The sequence below is a fragment of the Pseudorasbora parva genome, chromosome 2 (genome assembly GCF_024679245.1).
Source record: "Pseudorasbora parva isolate DD20220531a chromosome 2, ASM2467924v1, whole genome shotgun sequence".
NCBI lineage: Eukaryota > Metazoa > Chordata > Actinopteri > Cypriniformes > Gobionidae > Pseudorasbora > Pseudorasbora parva.
In genome coordinates this window covers 35,279,161-35,302,028 of record NC_090173.1, presented here as the reverse complement: position 1 = coordinate 35,302,028, position 22,868 = coordinate 35,279,161, and the positions used below count along the sequence as shown (strand labels likewise).

Sequence of the window (22,868 nt, the reverse complement as noted above, 5' to 3'; positions counted from 1 at the left end):
GCTTCAACAAAAGCATGGTTTTGAAAGAATGGTGTAACAAGTGGGATTTTTGTAGAGTTTGATTACAAAATGATTACTGGTTAACTATAGAAAATTATAGATTTAATAACAGACTGTATTAAGACTGTATTAATAACAGAAGGTATTAAGCTGAACAAGCTGAAAAATTTGATAGTAAGAGCTTTATTAAAAGGAATTACTATGATTTAAACATTTTATAGCCTTGTATAGTGAAAAGGATAAAGATGAAATGTGCACTTTTAATGATCTGCTGTAATAATTTAATTTACCACATTGGTAAGCATTTGAAACCTGCACATCAAGCTCTTGTTATTGCAGAGTATTATTGTTATTTCATGAAATTCTGTCATGGGTGTTAATTTAAGTGGATGAAACTGTAAAGCAATGACAGTAGACCATAAAAATAAGAACCCTATTGAAATCACACCATGTCTTCGTAAAGAAGGATTAAGCCAGATTTACATAGTGCTAAAATATGGTAGACATCAAATTACATAAGCAATGGCCTAAAACATATATCGTCCCCTTGGAATTATAAGGTTCTATCTGCGTTCTGAGTAGTTTTGAGATATTGAGCTTTTAAGTTTGTGCATTAAATATAGGACGATTTATATGGGGAACAAGTTTCTTTCAAACATGAAAATAACAGGGACCCTAAATGTATTCTAAATATACAATACCAAAATCCTCTCAAAATTGTACATAGGGATTTTTGGAATGGGTCAAATGCAGATAGAACCTTCTAGTTCTAAAAACACATTTTTCGCTTAGAATTATATGGTTCTATCTGCCAAAACATTATTTAATTAACATTAAATATAAAATTAATATTGTAACAATGTCTCAACATGTGTTAGAAAGTAACATTTCATCCTTTCTATGACATTTCTTTCATATTTTTAGCACTCCCATGTATTTAGAACATTTCAAATTAAGCGAGGTTGATCTAAATATTTTGTCCAGTGCAGTCCACATTTTATTGCCAAAATTGTCAATCTTTGTTTTGTTTAGACAGAAAGCAGCTACTGTAATAAATCTGAGCAGGATTTTATTCCACCTATAGTGGGCTAGGTAAAAATGGAAAACGTTGCCTTCGGAGGACACATTCAAAGGCAGGAAGGCTTTAAGCCACGTCCGAATCTAATGTTTGCTTCACTTCCTGTCTCCCTGAGAGACCTTCATCTAAACGAGTTTTGAGGGCAGCATACATGTGTCCTTCGCTGCCTTTGATATCCCACAACCCTCTGTTTTCCATTCATTGACAGCGTTTGCTGGTCAGTTTGTGTGTAAATGTAAGTTATTTACCAATATTTTCCACTTCTGATGTCCTTTCTAGCGAGAAATTACTAATGTAGTAATTAAATATGTGTTTAGTTCTCACCAAAGCTCTCTCTATTATGCTGTAGATTATTGAACTCTTACACTGCCTTAGAAGTCTGTCCGAAATCAGTTTTGTGAGGTGCCTTCATGCACAAAACGCTGCCTTACAAGCCATTGTCTGATAAGGCATCGAGGCAACGATTTATAGATAGAACCTTAGAGCCAAGCCAGATAAGAACCTTTTTACTTATAGATAGAACCAAGTCAGAGTTCGACTTCGTAGATAGAACCTTTTTGTTTTTTCAATAACAAATCCCAAAATGTACACAACTTTAAAAAAAAAAAAACATTACATAATGTAAATAAGTTGTCACAGAATAAGAATATGTGAATAACTCAATTTCGACAAAAACGTCAGTTAGAACCTTAATTCCAAGGGGACGATATTACATTCTCATAAATGTTTGATAAATGTGTCTGAGCATTTCTTAAATGACAGTAAAATTAAACTATAAATAAACTTTGCCATGACTTATTCTACTCTAGTGATGTGTTAATATTTCAGAATTCTGGAACGAGCTAAAAAATTCTATTTGGTAACTTGAGTGTAATTATAAAGGAAAGTATGCAGTTATTCTGTGATAAAAATGCAGGCAGAGTTTGTCACATCCAAGGTTTTCTATTATTGATTGCAGTCTCTCTCTCAATTACTGTCAGACAAAATTGTATAAACAACTGTGGAAAACCAAGCCTCAGAGAAACAGACCGCAGCCTGAGTTAGAGTGTGCCGTGAAAATGAATTTCTTTTACACCTCATCTATTTCCTCTTGATAATCAGGTGGTTTAGGATAATTGTGTTGACAGGATGAATCCATATATTATTTTGTGATGTGTGTTCAAAAGTCATGGCTGTGAGGACAATTATACTAAGTTGTTTTCAAGATTTTAACAGAATAACAAGGACAGAATAATTAGAAAATGTTAATTACAGACAATATTACCAAGCCCTAAAGTCTTCTGTAGGGACTACATTTTCGCTAATAATTTATCGGTTCAATAATTCAGAATTGACTACAGCGTTGAGTAATGAGTAAAATTCTTTCATTATGAGGACTACATTTTTTTAATCAAAAATCTCTCCAAAAGAACCTCCACATGCAAAAACTGAACAGACTCAGAGACTGTATCTGTCTCACACTAAACAGACAGAAACAGTTTAAATGTAATTGAAATGTCATTGATTGATATGGGGTGATTGACTGAGTTAGATGGTGCATTGTGGGTTATGGATATATTACAGTCTAGCAAACAGATCTGTTAAGTCATTAGACATTTCTGATTATTTTAGGCACACCACACCCAGGTGAAAAGGAAAAAAACTGCATATTTACAAATGCAGTTTGAGTGCCACCTTCTGGCCAGTCATTGCATAATACATATAAATATGTTATATACATTCATTCATTCTTTTAATACTTAAGGAAATCCATCAGGTATCATATGCAAACATTTCATTTGTATGTACTTTTAAGACGATGAGTTTGCCATATGTTTAGTGTGGTCTGTGTAGTGGCTGTGCTGTATCTGCTGTGACAGTTATTGCTCCATGGTAGTCTGTTGTGCGTCTCTTTGATGTGGTATGATGTGCAGTTCCATCTGTGTTCTGCAGGGTGCACATGGTAGGAATATTCAGGAACAGCTGGATGTTTCAACAGCTGCCTTACAGTGTCCAAGCTCTTAGGTTGTAAATGTGTATCCTGCTTACAGAGACATGGCCAACCTCTGTTTAACATAGCCTGCATGCTTTACATATTTTTGCAGCCTGCATGCTTCATGTATTTTTGCCCTTGACTGTAAACACCAGCTAATTGAATTCAAAATAAAGAGATATTCTTATTTTAATTCATTAAACTGATATGTTATAGCTATAGGCCTACAATTAAATATGTGTTCATCATTGATAGGATATATTTGTCTTAAATCACATTAAAAAGAGATATTGTAGATTCAATCAGACAACCAAAGGATGTCGGACAGTTTTGGGAGTCAAAATTTAGCTGGATTTTAAAGACCCCCATGTGGTGAAAACATTCGACGTACGTCGGACTTAGACCGACGAATTGGGATCTGATCTCAGAGACCTATCTACTTCGAGTATGTAAAAATGAGCCAATCAGAGATTGGCATGTGATCTGCACATTCCACGCTCCGCCCCGCAGCGCGGGTATAAATAGGAAGTGGAATGGCAGATCAATGCTTTCTACTTCGGAGCCAAACAGTACTACTGTTTCTACGAAGAGTGTGTTTAAAAACTGAATCTCGTGAGAGAAGAAAAACTGCCAGTGCGGGTGAAACGGCGCTTCAGCGAGTGATCGACCAGTTGCATTGTTGCATTCACAAAAAGAGCTTTGTTGGTTCGCTGGGCATATTCTTTTTGAGTGCTACACACAGGCTTGCACTGTGGACTGTGTGCTAGCCACGGTCATCTCCCTGAGTGCTTCAGCACGTCTAAAAGAGCAGTTTTTCCATTCTAAAAGAGCAACACGGTTTGACCCTGCGACTTTTTCAAGATGTCATTCAAACTATGTATTCCTGGAATGCAACTGTTTCCTGTCCTTGTTGACGGTCATGATCACTCTCACATGTAGACATGTGAGATCGCGATCGTGGGTGATTCATGTTCTCGCAGAAGAACATGGTCACATTGGCGCATTGTTCGGCTCACCCTTCTCATAAAAGGCTTGAGTGTTCAGCGCGCCGTGTGCCGTCGAGCGGCTGGCTGACAGCGGTGGTTGTCCAGGAACAGGGGACTAACCTGGCAGATATACTTAAGAAAAAGCCTGTCTGTCTGGCTGGCCTCCTCGGCGACGCCATCGAGAATTTTGCCCAGCAGTTCTTGGTGGCCCAGAAGCAGACGGAGGCGTTGCATTAAGGTGCCGACGAACAGCTGCTGCTTTCTCTCGGTCCAGGCATGCTGTGCTATTCACAGATGCTTCTACCACGGACAGGGGGGCCACGTACAACGGGCATGCAGTTGCGGGTCTGTGGACGGAACCCCAATTGCATTGGCATATCAATTGCCTCGAGTTGCTAGCAGTACATTTGGCACTGCGCCGCCTCAAGGGGCTGCTACGTGGCAAACATGTACTGGTCCGTATGGACAGCATGGCAGCTGTTGCGTACATCAACCATCAGGTAGACCTGTTTGCCTCTCCGGACTCGACCCATTGCCAGTGGTACTATTCCCTGACCGGGGGTACCCTCGGCACAGATGCACTGGCATACAGCTGGCCCCAGGGCCTACGCTAGTATGCATTTCCCCAAGTGAGCCTTCTTGCACAGACTTTGTGCAAAGTCAGGGAGAACGAGGAGCAGGTCTTGCTAGTTGCGCCTTACTGGCCCAACCGGACCTGGTTCCCAGAACTAACTCTCCTCGCGACATTCCCCAGAGGAAGGCCCATTCCCCTGAGGAAGGACCTTCTTTCTCAGGGACGAGGCACTCTATGGCACCCGCGTCCAGACCTCTGGAATCTTCATGTCTGGTCCCTGGACGGGACCCGGAGGTTCTAGATGGACTACCACAAGCAGTCGTAGATACCAGTTCTTCAGCTAGAGCCCCCTCTACGAGGCGCTTCTGAAGTGCGCTGAAGTGGAACCTGTTCGTTGAGTGGTGTTCTTCCCGCGGGAAGACCCCCGAAGGTGTTCGATTGGTGTCGTGCTTCCTTCCTGCAAGACGGGTTGGAGCGAAGGCTGTCTCCCTCCACCCTCAAAGTGTACATCGCCGCAATAGCGGTGTACCACAATGCAGTCGAAGGTAAGTCCGTAGGGAAGCACGACCTAATCGTTAGGTTACTCAGAGGTGCGAGGAGACTAAACCCTCCTCGCCCGAACTCGATACCCCTTGGGACTTAGCTCTAGTGCTCAGAGCACTTCAGAGCCCTCCCTTCGAGCCTTTGGAGTCAATTGAGCTTAAAATTTTGTCAATGAAGACGGTGCTCCTGACCGCATTGGGCTCCATTAAGAGGGTAGGGGACCTGCATGCACTTTCGGTCAATGAATCGTGCCTAGAATTCGGGCCTGGTTACTCTCACGTTATCCTGAGACCCCGGCCCGAATACGTGCCCAAGGTTCCCACCACTCCCTTTCGGGAACAGGTGGTGAACCTGGAAGCGCTGCGTTCGGAAGGAGGCAGAGCGTGGACCAGCTTTGTTGTGTTCGCTCTTCACACTTACATTGACCGGACTGAAAGCTTTCAGACCTCTTAGCAACTCTTCATCTGTTACGGAGGCCAGCCGGAAGGAAAGGCTGTCTCCAAGCAGAGGTTAGCCCACTGGATAGTGGATGCTATAGTCTTGGCTTACCAGTCCCAAATGTCTTGCCCGTTCGGGTTGCGAGCGCACTCCACAAGGAGTGTGGCATCCTCCTGGGTGCTGGCTCAAGGCACCTTGCTGACAGACATTTGTAGAGCTGCGGGCTGGGCGACACCTAACACGTTCGCTAGATTCTATAACCTCCGTGTAGAGCCGGTATCTTCCCGCATTCTCGCCCCTAGTGGCCAGTAGCGCTAAGTGCCCGTTCTAAGTGTCAGCTTTGCAACGACCCTCCCGCCCTTTTGGGCCGGATACGTGCGTCCATTATCTCCAGTTGTGTTCCCCAGTAAAATGGTTAACCCTGTCAAGCTCCTCCGTCACCCCTACGGTTTCAGACGTTGCGGACCGTCTGACACTAGGCCTGCACGCGAATGCTTGTGAAACGTGGATGTAGGCTGGGTCCCACATGTAGTGGTTCCCTCACGGCAACCCCATATGTGTATTCTCCACGGTACCCACTACCCTAACGGTTAGCTCTGTGTCTTTCCCTTGACAGAGCCCGCTCTGTCGTCTCTGGGCGTGTTCTTTGTAGTCACTCTGAGTGGGTCTCGCAGAAACAGCAATGACTGACCTCCCTGCTTGGAGCCCTGACTTCCGTACCATACTAGACGGTCCAGTGCGTTCAAGCAGTACGCTGGAAGGGCCAGCATCCTGCCGTTTTCAATAGGGATCCCAATTCGTTGGTCTAAGTCCAACGTACGTCGAACATGACCGACTGAAAGGGAACGTCTCGGTTACGTATGTAACCCTCATTCCCTGAAGAAGGGATGGGAGACCTACGTCCCGTCGCCAGGTGCTGTGCTTCCACTAGGAGCCCAGTCGGTTTTCTCCTCAGGAGAAAAAAGCATTGATCTGCCATTCCACTTCCTATTTATACCCGCGCTGCGGGGCGGAGTGTGGAATGTGCGGATCACATGCCAATCTCCGATTGGCTCATTTTTACATACTCGAAGTAGATAGATCTCTGAGATCAGATCCCAATTTGTCGGTCTAAATCCGACGTACGTCTCCTTTTCCCTTCTTCAGGGAATGAGGGTTACATACGTAACCGAGACGTTTTTAATGTTGTTTATGTCTATGTGGTGTTTTAATAGGCTACATTTTTTTTAAGACAAACCATGTGCAAATTCAAGCCAGCACAATTGATGAGTATCTTCTCCTTAATTAAATCTGCAGTGGGGAAAAAAGGCATGCAGTATGGGAAATTTAAAAGAGAGATTCTGGAAAGGAAATCTAAAGCTGGATCAGTCAGGACCAGGAATAAAATAATTTATAGCGGGTGAGCAGGGAGTGAAAGGCGAAAAACAGCACCGCGGGCAGATTTGATTTGTTTTTAAAGAAAGTGCAGAAAAAATAAAGAAAAACTAAAGAAGGAGCGAAAAGGGAGATAATGGACTGATTCCTCTTCTTGCAAGAATGGTTGAGAAATACATGGTATTTATGCAAGTTAAAATTGGGAAATTAAAGTTTATCTTGCCAGGTTACTCAGGGCATGGAACTGGGAACTGTGCAAATGCACTAAACGTTTTGTTTACTTCAAGTTCAAGCGCTGTTGTGTTCAATAGTAGGCTAGGCTATCCAGGCTACACTTACACTTACTGACCGGTATCGTCTTTCACTGGGAAATTTAATCCCGTGCCGTGGGAATACGGACCAGTCAAATCCTGTAGTCACCAGTGAGCTATGAATTCTGGGATAGGGAACGCTGCGAAGTTGGCCCTGTCCCAAATGGTACCCTAAACCATCACGGTCTTCCTCTGAGTCCACACTTTCACGACGTAATGTCGCTTTGACTGCCGGGTAGAAGACCTCTGGATAGCTCGCAAACTTGCGGGCTCAGTTAAAGTGTGCATTGAGGGTGCATAGCAGCCCCAAAGGGCTTTAAGATTAAATGACGAATGGGACACCCTACGATCTTGTGGACTTAACGGACACACGCACGCAATGGTCATTGTAAGTCCACAAGACCGAAAGTGCACATGAAGTCTGCCATTTGTGACAGGGCCATTGTGGTTCCATCTGCTGTACCCTTCCTTTAGCCTGAGAAATTGAGGGCCCATTTTAAAGTCGCTCTCAAATTGCGGCAGCCTTCGTCACACCGGTGTGATGCAATCGCACTTCAAATGCGGCCTTCGAAGTGCGCGCCCTTCACTTTGGGACACAGCTAAAGAAAGACAGAGTCATGTGCTTAGACACAACACAAACATAAAGAAACATAAAGACAACACAGGGCAGAACCCTGAAAGCTTCTTCAAGTTTGAAGTTGGTCAGGCTTCAACTGGAAACAACAAAGTTCTCCAAAACAGATAACGTGGAAAGACAAATCCATATTTCATCTCTGGATGTGAGGCTGAACCAAGCCTGCAGCACCCCTCTCAGAAACTGAAGCTTTTACGCCTCGATCGCCCCATGTCAAATGATCGTTGTCATTTCAAGTGTTCATTTTTAAAATAAGTTTAGTTTTAGTTAGTTTTTAGATGCTATAAAAACGGGAGGTGTGACAACATGATTGACAGCTGAGATCGACGTCTTCTCTGAGTGAAGTTGTCACTGAGGCACTAACAGACTTTTTCGGGATTTTTGGGAGCAGATTGGAGCTTTAGCTTTAATTGCTACATTTCTATAAATATATTTATTTCACACCAACATAATGAATTGTTCTGCATCTGTGAGAGTGTGGGGGCGGGCTTTTGATATCGCGACTGTACTTCCTGCTCTACTTCCTGCTCTCTACTGTGCAACTCCGGTCCCGAAATCACTACTGCATAGACTCAGTCCCAAGATGTCAGCGCCATGCAGGCCGTCTGAAAGCCGTAACTCTGTTCAATGGAAACAAATGAAGTCGCTGCATCCATATTTTTTTTACGGTCTATGGGCTGAACGAGTAAGCACTGTTACTGCACTCCTGGCATGGGCCAGACTCTTGTCAGAGATCAAATACAAACTAACACATGAAAAGAATGATAAACAATCAAATTAGAAGAAATAATTTAAATAAGGCTTTGATTATAAATGGCATTTTAATAATATGCATTGAAGCAGCAGTGTCTGAATCCACACCCTTCAGTGCTATTTGCAGATGGTTCAAAGGTGGAATCCACATTCCAAAACTGTGCTAAATTTTTCTGATGAAGCATAAGCTTTGCTTTTGGCTTTGGAACAAATTGAAAATACACAACAAAAGGATTCTATAATTTTGACAGGCTCTTAATGGTTCCTTCTAGCATTAGACACTTTAAAAAAATGACCATCCTTTAGTGGACTGCATCTTCAGTAAAGTAGATTATCTACAGAATCAGTTCCTCAGTATCTTCTGCTGGGTTCCAGGCCATGTTGGACTTTCAGGAAATTAGCAGACAGATGCAGCTGCTAAGTGTCACAGTTATGTTCTGCTTTGCTTGTGGACTTTTCAGTGCGTTTTCATTTGTCACATGTTTCTTTGTTCAGTTTCCCGCCGCTCATCTGTCCCCATTCAGCGGTGTCCTGCTACGTGCCTTCACGTGCTATCGGAATGATTGTAAATATGAGTTTCCGAGTTAAAAATTCCACATGAACGCCCTCTGATGTCGTGTTTACCACTGGGAAGTTCGGAAATAATTTTGATACCCAAGTTCCCGAGATTGGCGTGGCATAATCGTTAAAAATGGCGGATGGGAGACAAATTTCTGTTTTGGCAGGTGTCTTTTAACATGGGGCTCAATGAGATTCTGCTCCCTTCTGGAGCCTGCTCCTAGTGGCCAGTTTAGGAATTGCAGTATACATTACTTCTGTATTGGCTTCAAGAGGTTGCTGCTTGGTCCAAACGTGCATTGTCAGGAGGAACTGACGAAGCCGAAGCCAAAGCCAAAGCCAAAGCCGAAGCCGAAGCCGAAGCCGAAGCCGTCATGTTCCAGAGTGTGCAGGAGACTTTTCTACCCTTCCCACAAAACCACAACAATTTAATTCAAGACTGTTCGTTTGTTCGGCCCATTTATAGCAAGCTTCGCTCAGTGTCTTAAACTGAAAAAGGGGCAATTACTATATTCCTGCAAGCTCTAAGTAGCGATTTTATCCACTTATTGACTGTTTAAACAATTTCTGATTAAATTGAAAGTTTCTTAGAGAGACAGTATTGTCTAGATGATGCAAGATGCTAGTACAGTAACAATAGAAAACTCCAAGTACCATACACAACTAAAAAGTGTGTCTAATGACAAAGGTTAATGATTTTGTATTACAAAATACAACCGTATATACGTTGCTTACAGATCGTTCACTTGATCCTTCTAGCAAACGTCACCTTTTCCACCATATAAGTTAAAACGATAGTCATTTAATGCTATTCATTTTGTAAAAATGAATATTTATATTTTTGAGAACTTAAGTATGATGTTTTTGCATGCTTGTATTTCAGAGTACATCACAGTCACAGTGTAGCCTACATTATGACTAACGTTATATAAACATGCAATATCGTTGACGAAAAAAGACGAGTCATCACTGGTTTTGGTTTGGGAAAGAAGCTTGTTCGTGCGGTTTGCAAATTTCAGTAATTTAAATCCCCCAAACAGAGCTTTTCTGTGAAAAGAACATGTATGCTATCCAGTGTTTTACCTAAACATGTACAATCTGGCAACCATATGGTAAGCCTCTCTTGCACACGGATGATCTGAAAACACCAATAAACAAGTAAGCTGCATTTTATCAATCTCCATTTGAGATGTTCTTCAAGTGTCATTAAGTCAGTCTGTGTTCTGTCAGGACATTCAGGACTCAGGAGCCACTTTACTGAACTGCTGTGAGCTTTGCGCTGCTGAAATAAGCCAATCAGAGTAGAGCTCAACATTAATATTCATGACTCTTCCAAATAAGGCAAAAACAGAGCATTACATCCTAGGGGCATTTCTAGGGTTGTAATTGGACCTGTAACACTGTATCTGGACAATTTGTGCCCTTAAATAAGCCACATGCCCTCTATGTAGATATCAGAGAACAATTTAACATATTGTTTCAAATCATTCTAGGGCACCTTTAAAATAACATTTTCCCAAGACGCACAAAATGAACCTGAAATCCTCCATTCTTTCCGACAACAAAGGACCTGAACACAACAAGCTCATAATTACGACTTCTGAAGTGGAAAGTAGGAAACTTCCGATAGCAAAAACTTTTCCTGATAAACTTTGCATTCACTCACAAAGAGAAACTGAACACAAAGTTATTTAGGGTATTGAAAAGGTTTTCCGAGCAATCACAAAGTCTCTCAGGGACTGCAAATTCCTAGTTCGACAGGTAGTGGAGTGACCACCCATAAGCACACAAAATACAGCTACAGATATGAATCCCCATTTTGAGGCAGTTTCATTTCTTCTCTCAATCTGTTCTCCAGCAGATAACAGTGTGCTGCATTGTGATGTGTACCCATGTTGCTGCTGAGGTAGTGTGGAATGGAGTTATGTAACACTGCAGTTTCCCATAGGTGCACGTTTATGTCTTATAGCCTATAATGCACGGTGATGCCATCTTAATAGAAATAATAAAAGAAGAAAAAATATATACAATATTTTGTTGTACAGTTGTGAGAAAAAACATGGCCCATGTCACACCTCTCTTCATCTCTCTGCACTGGCACCACTTACTCCTCGCATCAAGTTCAAGGCGTTGACGCTTGCTTACAGATCCACCACAAGCTCAGCACCCACATTCTTTGACTCACTCTTACGAGTCTGCATCCTTACCAGAAGCCTTCGCTCAGCTAAGGAGCGACGGCTCGTGATATCATCACAGAGAGGCATGAAAATTCTTTCCAGAACATTTTCATTCACCATTCCCAGCTGGTGGAATGATCTTCCACCTCCATCTGGCTGGCAGAATCACTGACAACATTTAAAAATAGCTGTAAAAATCTCTTCTGTTAATCTTATCTTAATAAAATAAAAATTGCAATATTTTACCCTATTCCCTCCCTATATACTTATAGTATTTCAAGCACTTTTTGTGATATTTCACCTCTTCGTTACGGATGGCTTTCTGTATTCCTCAGTTGTATGTCGCTTTGGATAAAAGTGTCTGTTAAATGATTAAATGTAAAATGTAAATGTAAAAAGAAAGAAAAAGAAAATAGGCCAACACCTATTTGAATTCTATGATTTTATGTGTCAGGATACATCTGGTCTTTATCAGGTATTAAAATTAGGTGAGTAGGCCTATACAGATGAACAACAAATGACATATTACACCATGTCCTTATTTATTTACAAAATTAAATAAAGCCAAAATGGATGTGTAACAAACGAATTACATCATATATGACTTAATTGCTTGTAGAACCACCTTTAGCCTCTTTCATTTTCTATAAGCCTTTATCCCTCTCACATCATTGTCGATGAATATTGGCCCACTGTTCTATATGACGTTGCTTCAGTTTATTGAGGTTTTTGAGCATTTCTTTATGCAGCTCTCTTAAGGTCCCACCACAGCATTTCAGTCGGGTTGAAGTCTGGACCTGGACTGGGTCACTGCAACACCTTGATTCTTTTCTTTTTTAGCTGTTCTTTTGTAGATTTGCTGGTGTGTTCCGGATTGTCCTGTTGCATGACCCAATTTCAGCCAAGCTTTAGCTGTCAGACAGATGGCCTCACATTTGACTCTAAATACTTTGGTATACAGAGGAGTTCATGGTCGACTCAATGACTGCAAGGTCATGTCAGGTCCTGTGGCTGCAAAACAAGCCTCAATCATCACCGCTCCACCAGCACGCTTGACAGTTGGTATAAGGGGTTTCGTTAGGTGTGTTTAGTTTTCGCCTCAATTTCCGCTGTGCATTATGGACAAACATCTCCACTTTGGGTTTCGTCTGTCCAAAGGACATTGTTCCAGAAGACTTGTGGTTTGTTTAGATGCAACTTTGCAAACTGTGCTGCCATGCTCTTTTTGAGAGATGCAACCCTTCCAAACAATTGGGGGTAAACTTTTTTTGTGTGTGAAAATGTTAACCTCTTACCTAAGGTGACTATATTTTGATTTCCAAAAACCAGGACACTCGGCCTGGCAGTGAGATACTCAAATTATACTCAAAGTTTACATCAACGATTCCTTATTAATTTCAATACATTTAAAGTATAAATGATGTATTATAGCCCCTCTGTATGGATATAATTTTTTTATATTAGGGCCAGGACAGGACTTGAAAACAGGACATGTCGTGGGAAAACAGGACGTTTGGTCACCCTATCTCACGCCCTCATTTGTTTCTTCATTAGAAGTAATTTATGCTAAATACCATGCAGAAAATGTATCATTTAGGGTATGCTCAAAGAATAGTTCTGTGATAAACTTTTGATTGTTTCTGATATCTGATGGCCACTTTACATAACCAGGATGAAGTATAGTTGCTTGGAAGCAAGGAGAGGTTTATCAGGTCATGTCTTCCACGGGGGCAGTCATGGCCTAATGGTTAGCAAGTCTTACTGGTAACCTAAAATTGCTGGTTCGATTCCAACCTTACCGTCAGGATTACTGAGGTGGACTTGGAAATTACAGTCGACATATTAGAGTTTAGTATAATTTACTAAACCTCAAGGTGTATATGACTTTTTTTAGCAAGGCACCTAACCCCCAATTGCTTCCCTGCCGCCCCAGCATTATGCCAACTGTATATCCCTCCGGTTGTCCATGGTTTGCTGTGTGTGTGTGTGTTCACTACTCACTTGGATGGGTTAAATGCAGAGGTCAAATTCGGTGGAGCACATTATTTGACGGACAGATGTATTTTTTATGGACTTCAAAAATACTTAAAAAGCTTACCTACTTAAAAAGCTACATCTACTGCCATTAAAAAGCTTGGATTAGCCAGGACTTTTTAAATATATCTCCGATTTTATTTATCTGAAAGAAGAATGTGATGTACACCTAGATGACTCGAGGGTGAGTACATCATGAGTAAAACACCATGAAGTCTTCTTCCATTGTAACCCATGGTGGTGTGTCAGTCACAAAATGGCACCAGAAAGTCGACAACAGTGGAGTGACACGTTAAGCATGTACTGGTCAAGATAACTTAGATGAGTGGGATGTTATTCAGTTTGGCGGTTGTTATAGCATGGGTGAGAGAGAGAAGATTTTAAAAGTCCAAAAATAAGGGCCACCCTAATGTCCACACTTGGAAAGATTAGCAACTGTCTTGAATCTTCCTTGCTGTAGAATAATAGACTTCGAATGGTTTTGAAATGGCCTTGTAACCCTCCAACAAATGCTTCTCTGAGATCATTGTTTCCTCCTTGGCATTGTGTTAACTCCGGAGCAGCAAACTGCCAGAACTTCTGCAACTATATGATAACACTTGCTACACTTGATAAATTAATCAAAGGCATTTGATTGGCAGTGCCTGACCATCACTTACCATCTTAATTCCTGTAGAAGCAGTAAGGGTGTACTTAGTTATTCCACACATGGCTTCTTCATTTTTGTTAAATAATCCATTATACAATGTAATATGTCATGTTGTTGTTCATCTGAGGTTGTATTTACTGGTGCCTGCAAAGTAGCAATTTTTTTTATATTGTGTGTGTGTGTGTGTGTACTGTATGTGTGTGCGTGTGTGCGCGCACATGAGAAATGAGTATGTTGTGCATATTAGGCATATAAAACAGAAAACGACACATAATCAATGTTTTTGCTTGCAAATGCACATTTTTATATAAAGTAAATAGAAGAGTTGACCAAAGTCATTGCACAAACTCACATTCATACACACCCATATACTGTAACAGATTGCTTCTTTAAATATATCATAGTTACTCATTTTTGTTTCATTTTGATCAACAAAATTCACACAACGTGAAACATAGGGAAAAGAGAAATTCGTATTTCAGTCTCTAGTTGCTATACAGTTTTTTTTTTCTTGTTGAAGATTTTTACATCAACCACAAAAATTGTATGAAACATAACACAATTTTGCCTCTTTATAGGCTATCTATGTCAAGAACAAAGTTTCTGTATAACCCTCCTCCAACCCTTTACTGTTATGGTCAGTTATCATCACATCCAGTATCCCATTCTACCATTGGAGCCATTTGTAGGAGCATCAATGCATGTACAGTCTTTTTGGCCTATGTACAAAACTTCACTACATTCAGCTAACCAATGAAAAAGCTCTTGTTATGGGTAAAACGTGATCTTTGCATTATTAGCACCATCAATGTTTTATCAGAATGAGGCCAGACACAAAATATGTGGCGATACATGTAAATGTGATGTCATCAGCAAACAATTAGAAATACATAAATAATAGTGTGTAAATGAGCCCACATAGAAACTGAGAAAAAAAAAATTTAACAGACAAAAGACAAATACATAAATTTAAAGACGATTTATTGTCTGTTAGCTTTTGTCTGTCATTAATCTTTAAACTTCAATTGTGCATATTGCTAAACTTAGTGCAATCAGGTCACAGATGACCTGCCATCTGAGTTGATTTGATCAGTTTGTGTGTCCAGGTTACTAATCTTTGTATCTTACATGTCATATGTAATCACTTGCATATTGAAAAGCTGCTGTACTTTTTTTATTTGTATAGATGCCTCTTAAGATTGTGAAAAATCTATTCAAGCACCTCTTTGTTAATATTACACCTGTGAACTTCTTTAAAGTCTCCCTCCTTCATCACTGTTCATCATCTTTAAAAACTTGCTTGTCCTCGAGTCACATACTAAAGCTTTAAAATAATGAGCAAACCATTTGTTGTGAAATGCTGATAAATATGTATCTCTTATTCACAGGAAGCACAGCACCTCATTCTCACGATAATTACAAATACACTCTAAAATAAATGTGTGCTTTTTAGCACTAAAAGTGGTTCTTGGCTTGTAATCATAGGGGGACCACTTTTGGTGCAAAATAGCACAATATCTTTAAAGGAGCTCTACAGCACCTTTGTCAAATGGTGCTATGTAGAACCCATAAGAGGTACCATATCGCATTTTATTTCTTTCTCAATAATGGTGCTAAATGGCACCAACAGTAGTTCTTTGGCATGTAAAGAACCTTTAAAGGGGATTGAAAGGCTCTGTGTACGGCAGTGGTGCTATATAGCACCTTTACCACCCCAAAGAACCACTGAAAAACCACTGAAGAACCATACAGGTTATATATATATATGGTAACAGTGCTATATAGCACCTTTACCACCCCAAAGAACCACTGAAAAACCGCTGAAGAACCATACAGGTTATGTATATGGTAACAGTGCTATATAGCACCTTTACCACCCCAAAGAACCACTGAAAAACCACTGAAGACCACTTCCCCTATGATTACAAGCCAAAGAACCACTTATAGTACTATATAGCACCATTTTTTTAGAGTGTATATTACTTCGAAACGTCTAATCTGCAACATATCTACTGTTAACACTGGTTTGTAATGTGTCATACAATAAAACAAGTAAATTTGTGCATAAATCAAATCAAGTCTTCTCAAATGCTGAGACAGTAGAACAATGCAGACAAAAGATAACAAAGAAGCTTGCTTGGCAAATTTAACATTTTTGTAAGTGCTTTCTTTTGACAGATTGACTTATAACTGTAACAACATTTGTATGACCCTTTCACTATTTTTTTGCACCATCTTTTAGATTTTGAATGTCTGATATGTATTTGAGGGGATTTTGTGTATTTCAAATAACTATGAAAATAGTATTTCAGGCCTACAATGGACTGAAAGCAATGGTAAATTTCTAATAATATAAGCAGTTTTTTCTTTCTTTCTTAAACAAAATATTTGTAACATTGCATTTCTCCTGCTCATGTCTTTCCATAATGTCTCTTCACCTTTGCTCCTTCAAAAATATCCCTTTTCGAATGAGAAGGCTACAAAAGCTTATTGTATTTCTGGCTGATTTAAGAACTTTTATGGCACGTCATTTTTGGAACACTGTCCAAAGGAACTTCATACAAAAATTGTGACTATCAAATCATAAATCAAAGATCTTTTAAAAGGTGTGTGGTTGGTCAAGAAGCATGCATTAACACCCGTATAAGAACATACAGTACTTGCTGTTGAAAATACATAAAATATCTACCTCTCTATTAGTTTGTTCCCCGTTTTAGAGATTTCAGTTATTTTCAGGATCACGATAGGTAGCGCAACATGGAAAACCTTCTCCTTCTCGAGGTGAAAGATTCTATCCTGTTGGAAGCAGTGCGGTCGTTTCTTCATCATGTCATTTTTAGCTCTTAAATCATTACAGATCTCCTTAATACAGACCGTCATTAACAACAACAACTGATGTACGCTTTTACAGGCCACCTCCTCAAACCTGCAGCAGTTTAAGACCCAGACCTTAAAGGCCACTAAGATATGCTAAACAAACATAACATGTTGAAAAAGTGATGCCATGCAAGAGCAGCAGTTCATGGTCCTCGTATATCCGTGTAGGGTTTGTGAATGTAGAGTCAAACTAGAGTCTTTGGTTTGTAAAATTTTGAAAGTGTTGCTAACTTGGCTCTCGTTGTCAACTACTACTGAGCTGTAGGAATACAGCACAAGCTGAGCTTCTCAATTAATGACGTTCAGTCTTGTGAGTAAAGAGGCATTTTTTTAGTGGGAGTCATAAAGACTGCTGCTCATGTTTGTGTATGGATGGAATCACTTGGAAAGGTCAACATGCTGCCCGGTCGGGAATATCCTACAGTTGATTCATTGACCTCAGAAAAGCCACACAAGAACACCTTGTCGGCTGGCAAGGTGTTGTCCTGCATCTTGGTCTTACCGTAAGGGTTTAGAATGGCTGATCCAATCGCACTCATTGCTACAAATAAGCTTCAAAATCTATGCTTTTTAATACTAATAATAACACTAAAGTTTTGTTTTTAAAAAACGTATTTTGTGTGCACAATACCTTTTTATGCACAGTTTTTTTTTTCTGTTTATGCACAAACGGCTCACTTATCGATCCAGGCCGATAAGTAGCCTGCTCTCCTCCTCCTTTTGACTTTCGTTTTTCAGGTCAGCAAAAACCTGCGTGAAGTAGTGTGGGTCAGAGTTAAGCTGGAGCATTTTGCTACTCATGCGGTTGATGATCGCCAGACTGCGATTCCAAAAGGCATCCTTATCCGTCTCCACTAAGAAGGGCTTGAGTGGGTAGGAAATCTCATTTCCCATGTAGGAGTAGGACAGGTAGAGGCAAGTGAGCAGCTCGGCCTGCAGCTCTCGCTCGCTGGACACCTCGCCCGAAATGACCTCTCGGCAGAGCATATAGAGGAAGACCACGTTAGCTGGGGTGATGAAGCCCTGGTCCTGCCAACCCTGCAGCAGAAGCGACCGGTCAACGCTGCGCAGCCACAGAACAGGGTCGGCGGGAGAGAGGCGCTTCAGTCGGTAGCAGCGTCGACACAGAAACTCGCCCAGACTTCTCAGAAGCTCACTGGTGGAAGCTTGCACGATCACTCTTTTGGGTGTGCCAGCATTGGTTGCTTGACCCACCGATCCAGTGATCGAGGTCCTCTTCGCAGTGGATACCACATTGGCCGTAGTTTTCGATGTGGGTATGGCGCTCACGGCCGGCTCCTGTGTGAAGCCAGAGAGATTGGCACAGGACTGGGACTTCTTCAGGTTTTGGCTGTTGAGGGTGCCCACACTCTCTTCATCTTGACTGTCGCCAGACGCCAGCTTCTTAGAGCCTTTCCTCTTGGCCGAAGCTGCCACAATGCGCTTCCACGGCAGGACATTGATAAGTGACTGCCGTTTCAGGCTCTTGTCCTTGGCATTTTTACTGTTCTGCACAGCTGTATAATGGGGTGGTATTTCATCAAACAGGCCTGCCTTTCGGTAGCTTGGGGAGACTGAGAGAACAGTTCCCATGTTGCCTTGATTATTACAGGGTCTTTAGATATGGAATCTGCCCATAAAATACATAAATAAATAGAAATGTTTAGTGTTACAATAGTATTTAATCTAAATAAGCAATGATTTTGAAACCACTATCACCATTTAAACACAGCATACATGCACACATGCAAAACACACAAACACACACACACATACACACACACACACACACAAACACACACACACACACACACACACACACACACATATATATATATATATATATATATATATATATATATATATATATATATATATACGTGTGTGTGTGTGTGTGTTTGTGTATATCTGTGTGTGTATACGTATGATATATACACAGCAAACACACACATGCAAAACCTCTATGAAAATATGTATACATATATAGGCTATATTCTATAATATGTTTAGAAAACAACATTCAAAAATCGTAAAAAAAATAATAAAAAAATAATAATGAATTGAACCGTTGGTAAGCGATTCACCAGAAGATTCAGCAGAATATGCGAAAGCATCCATCTTAGCTTCAAAATGGAAGGCTAGAATGTAAACACATTCAGCCCCAATTCATATCAATTTTTAAGGAAAATCACTCTCTGTGGTTAGCTGGCTTGAATATTACTAAATTTAAGGTTTAAGTCGTTTATAAACTCAATTTATCAAGCTATTCAAAGTATTTAGTGGGTCAACACGAGGAAATGATACCATCATGCTTGTGACAAAATGAGCTGTCGTAAATCAAGATAGCATCTTTATAATGGCTGGCTCGTGTAGACAGAACAACTGAGTTTTTTTTAAACATTTTGTTAAATATTAAAAGAGAACCCTTTAAAAACATGTTTGAAATGAACTTAATTTGATTCAATATAGGTTATAAACGTAAATGTTGGTTACTCACCTATCAATACGTCTTCCTCGCGGTGATAAATGTAGATATAGAAGAAGTAAAATTGGTAAATATAGAAATATCCGTCGATTATCCCGTTTTTTCTCAGTGTCGCACTGTGAAACGTGCTCGTCGTTGTCCAAGGTGCTGAAAATGGGACGTCAGCGATGGAATAATGCCTCTACGTAAGGCAACAATGCAGGGTGTTCAGGATTCTCCGGTTGCTAAGGTTACTTGCCAGGATGCACGCCACGTCTTCCCACATAAACCCTCGATACATGGCAAATCTGCCGTTTCCCTTTCATCACAATAAATCTCGGGTCTGTTTCACATCTGGCAGTCTGTGATCTTGTTGAACTGCGCAGGCGGATGAATAACACGCTAGTTTGGATATAACTGGAAATGCTTAAAAATAAAAGTGCGATTCAGACTATTCTTATGTAAATTCGATGAATTGCGTTCATTGACCGCGATTTTTTAGAGAGAGAGGCCTGCTCTATGATGGTGACGCTGAATCTCAGATGGGTGGGAACTTGGCAGTGGCTGAGCTCCCTCTAGTTATATTCCCGCTTAAAATTCGCTCTCCACAACACCAGCATATTATAGTGATTCCGCTTGACCATAAAAGGTCGCCTACCTTTCATGGTCAATCTCTATAATTTAACTTCAAACGCCCTTTCTTTACATGTCATGGTGCCAGCTGTTGGTAGGTTACAATCTTTAATCAAGATCCAGAGAGTGTGGAAAGTGTGTCTCGCACACAACGCTCGAGACGGATTAGTTTAAATCCTGATGTGCAGAAATGTCGCCGAGGCTTTGTAGTCCTCAGTGGCGCAGTGACACGAATGGGCAACCCCATCCCCCTCTGATCTCTCGCTCTCTCTCACCCACCCACACACTCTCTGGATCTCCCATGCTTATCCAACGATCCTGCTCTGACTTTTTAATAGTTTAAAAAGTAATAGTTTTTAGACCAATCTAAGTGTTTTGATAGTGGCACTATTTTATTTTAATAAGTGTATCTTATCTTCAAGTCATTGATTAAACAGCACTTCAGTTCAAATACAGACGTGGGCTAATATTAAAAAAAGACCCGCAGACTTTGAATATTACAAAAATCTATCTATCTATCTATCTATCTATCTATCTATCTATCTATCTATCTATCTATCTATCTATCTATCTATCTATCTATCTATCTATCTATCTATCTATCTATCTATCTATCTATCTATCTTTTTATTTGTCTCTATCTATCTATCTATCTATCTATCTATCTATCTATCTATCTATCTATCTATCTATCTATCTATCTATCTATCTATCTATCTATCTATCTGTCTGTCTGTCTGTCTGTCTGTCTGTCTGTCTGTCTGTCTGTCTGTCTGTCAGTCAGTCAGTCAGTCAGTCAGTCAGTCAGTCAGTCAGTCAGTCTGTCTGTCTGTCTGTCTGTCTGTCTGTCTGTCTGTCAAATTCAAATTCAAATTAAAAATTGCTTTATTGGTATGAATGTAAATCATACACTCTAAAAAAAAGTTGGGTTGAAAATGGACAAACCCAGAAATTGGGTTGTTTGAATGGGTCCAGAGACTTGGATCAAACAACCCAATTTCTGGGTTTGTCAGGATTTATAACCTATCTTGGGTTGCTTTTAACCCAGCATTTTTTAGAGTGTACAATATTGCCAAAGCTAGGAAATCTAAGTTTTATTTTTCTCAGTCGCTTTGGTACATTTCTCAGATCAAAATTGAAATTCTCAAAACTACCTGCTCAATCTTTGCATCATTTTGTCACTTGTGCACATCAAAAAAGCAGTTTGTCATTTATTTATTTATTATGTATGATTCTCTGCTGTTTCCTACATTATCAATTGCTTATGTCATGTTTATCAAAATGTATAATGGGGCTCTGTTGAATAGTCTCTCACCCCCAATCATAAGTCTTTACATGCAAAATGGTTGAACAGGTTGTCATAATATGTCAAGCATATTTTATACATTTCAATTAGACGCATTTCTACTTTTGTTTTTTGCCAGAGTCTGGAGGAAGACTGGGGAGAAGGAAATGCCAAAATGCCTGAAGTCCAGTGTCAAGTACCCACAGTCAGTGATGGTCTGGGGTGCCATGTCAGCTGCTGGTGTTGGTCCACTGTGTTTTATCAAGGGCAGGGTCAATGCAGCTAGCTATCAGGAGATTTTGGAGCACTTCATGCTTCCATCTACTGAAAAGCTTTATGGAGATGAAGATTTGGTTTTTCAGCACGACCTGGCACCTGCTCACAGTGCCAAAACCACTGGTAAATGGTTTACTGACCATGGTATTACTGTGCTCAATTGGCCTGCCAACTCTCCTGACCTGAACCCCATAGAGAATCTGTGGGATATTGTGAAGAGAAAGTTGAGAGACGCAAGACCCAACACTCTGGATGAGCTTAAGGCCGCTATCGAAGCATCCTGGGCCTCCATAACACCTCAGCAGTGCCACAGGCTGATCGCCTCCATGCCACACCGCATTGAAGCAGTCATTTCTGCAAAAGGATTCTCAACCAAGTATTGAGTACATAACTGAACATAATCATTTGAAGGTTGACTTTTTTTTGTATTAAAAACACTTTTCTTTTATTGGTCGGATGAAATATGCTAATTTTTTGAGAATTTTGCTGTATGCCAAAATCATCAGTATTAAAACAATAAAAGACCTGAAATATTTCAGTTGGTGTGCAATGGATCTAAAATATATGAAAGTTTATTTTTTATCATTACATTATGGAAAATAACAAACTTTTATCACATATGCTATTTTTTTGAGAAGGACCTGTATTGACAGCATGACTAAGAAATCTCACTGTATCTGTAAACATGACACAAGGACTCATTCTGATGGCACTGATATGTTCATTGACACAGATATTTAACTTTACAGTTTTTTACAGATGCTATAGGACACATTTCTCAATACTTAGGTCACTTTTGCAAAACTCCTCACACAGTGAGCACAACAAAAGTCTATGTGGGTAAACTTATCATGGATCAATTATCATGGCTTGACAAAATGCAATGGCTACATCTCTCAAATTTCATGAAGTCTTAAAATTCTAAAAATCCCTTAAAGCTACACTTTTCTCACTCAGACACAACAACTGCCAAAGCTCTTTGTACGTATACAGGCCAATGTGCACATGCTTATACTGTTTTCAAAACTGTTAAACTTATGTTCAAAACAATAACATAATACAAAACCGAATAAGACAGCGATTTGCTACATTTCTACAGTACTATTTAATGAAATATATTTTAAATCTTAAAATTAATTGCTATAAAAACAATTGGACAACTGGACCAGCTACAGCTGATTCTCATTGTAGATGAACATACACAGGTGTTACTTACTCTTTCAATTTCATTACAATAAGATATAACTGCTGA

General features: G+C 40.3%; 1 protein-coding gene across 2 annotated transcripts; it reads right to left on the bottom strand.

Moving 5' to 3' along the window:
- Positions 1 to 14,357: 14,357 nt before the first annotated feature.
- On the bottom strand, positions 14,358 to 20,283 carry cdk5r1a (cyclin dependent kinase 5, regulatory subunit 1a (p35)). Of its 2 annotated transcripts, XR_010898121.1 has the most exons (3): positions 19,456 to 20,283; positions 15,870 to 18,588; positions 14,358 to 15,785 (listed from the first exon to the last, which is right to left on the bottom strand). XR_010898121.1 is itself a non-coding variant. In XM_067418061.1 (2 exons), the coding sequence occupies exon 2, from the start codon at positions 18,549 to 18,551 to the stop codon at positions 17,637 to 17,639; it is 915 nt and encodes a 304-aa protein (XP_067274162.1). In that variant the 5' UTR covers positions 18,552 to 18,588; positions 19,456 to 20,283; the 3' UTR covers positions 14,358 to 17,636. The 2 variants fall into 2 exon arrangements, 1 of the variants encoding a protein (XP_067274162.1); XM_067418061.1 differs by having other exon boundaries at positions 14,358 to 18,588.
- Between the last annotated feature and the right edge of the window lie 2,585 nt (positions 20,284 to 22,868).

Bases quoted from the DNA above. Each gene is read 5' to 3' on its own strand.
- cdk5r1a (XM_067418061.1), bottom strand. From the start codon at position 18,551: ATGGGAACTGTTCTCTCAGTCTCCCCAAGCTACCGAAAGGCAGGCCTG.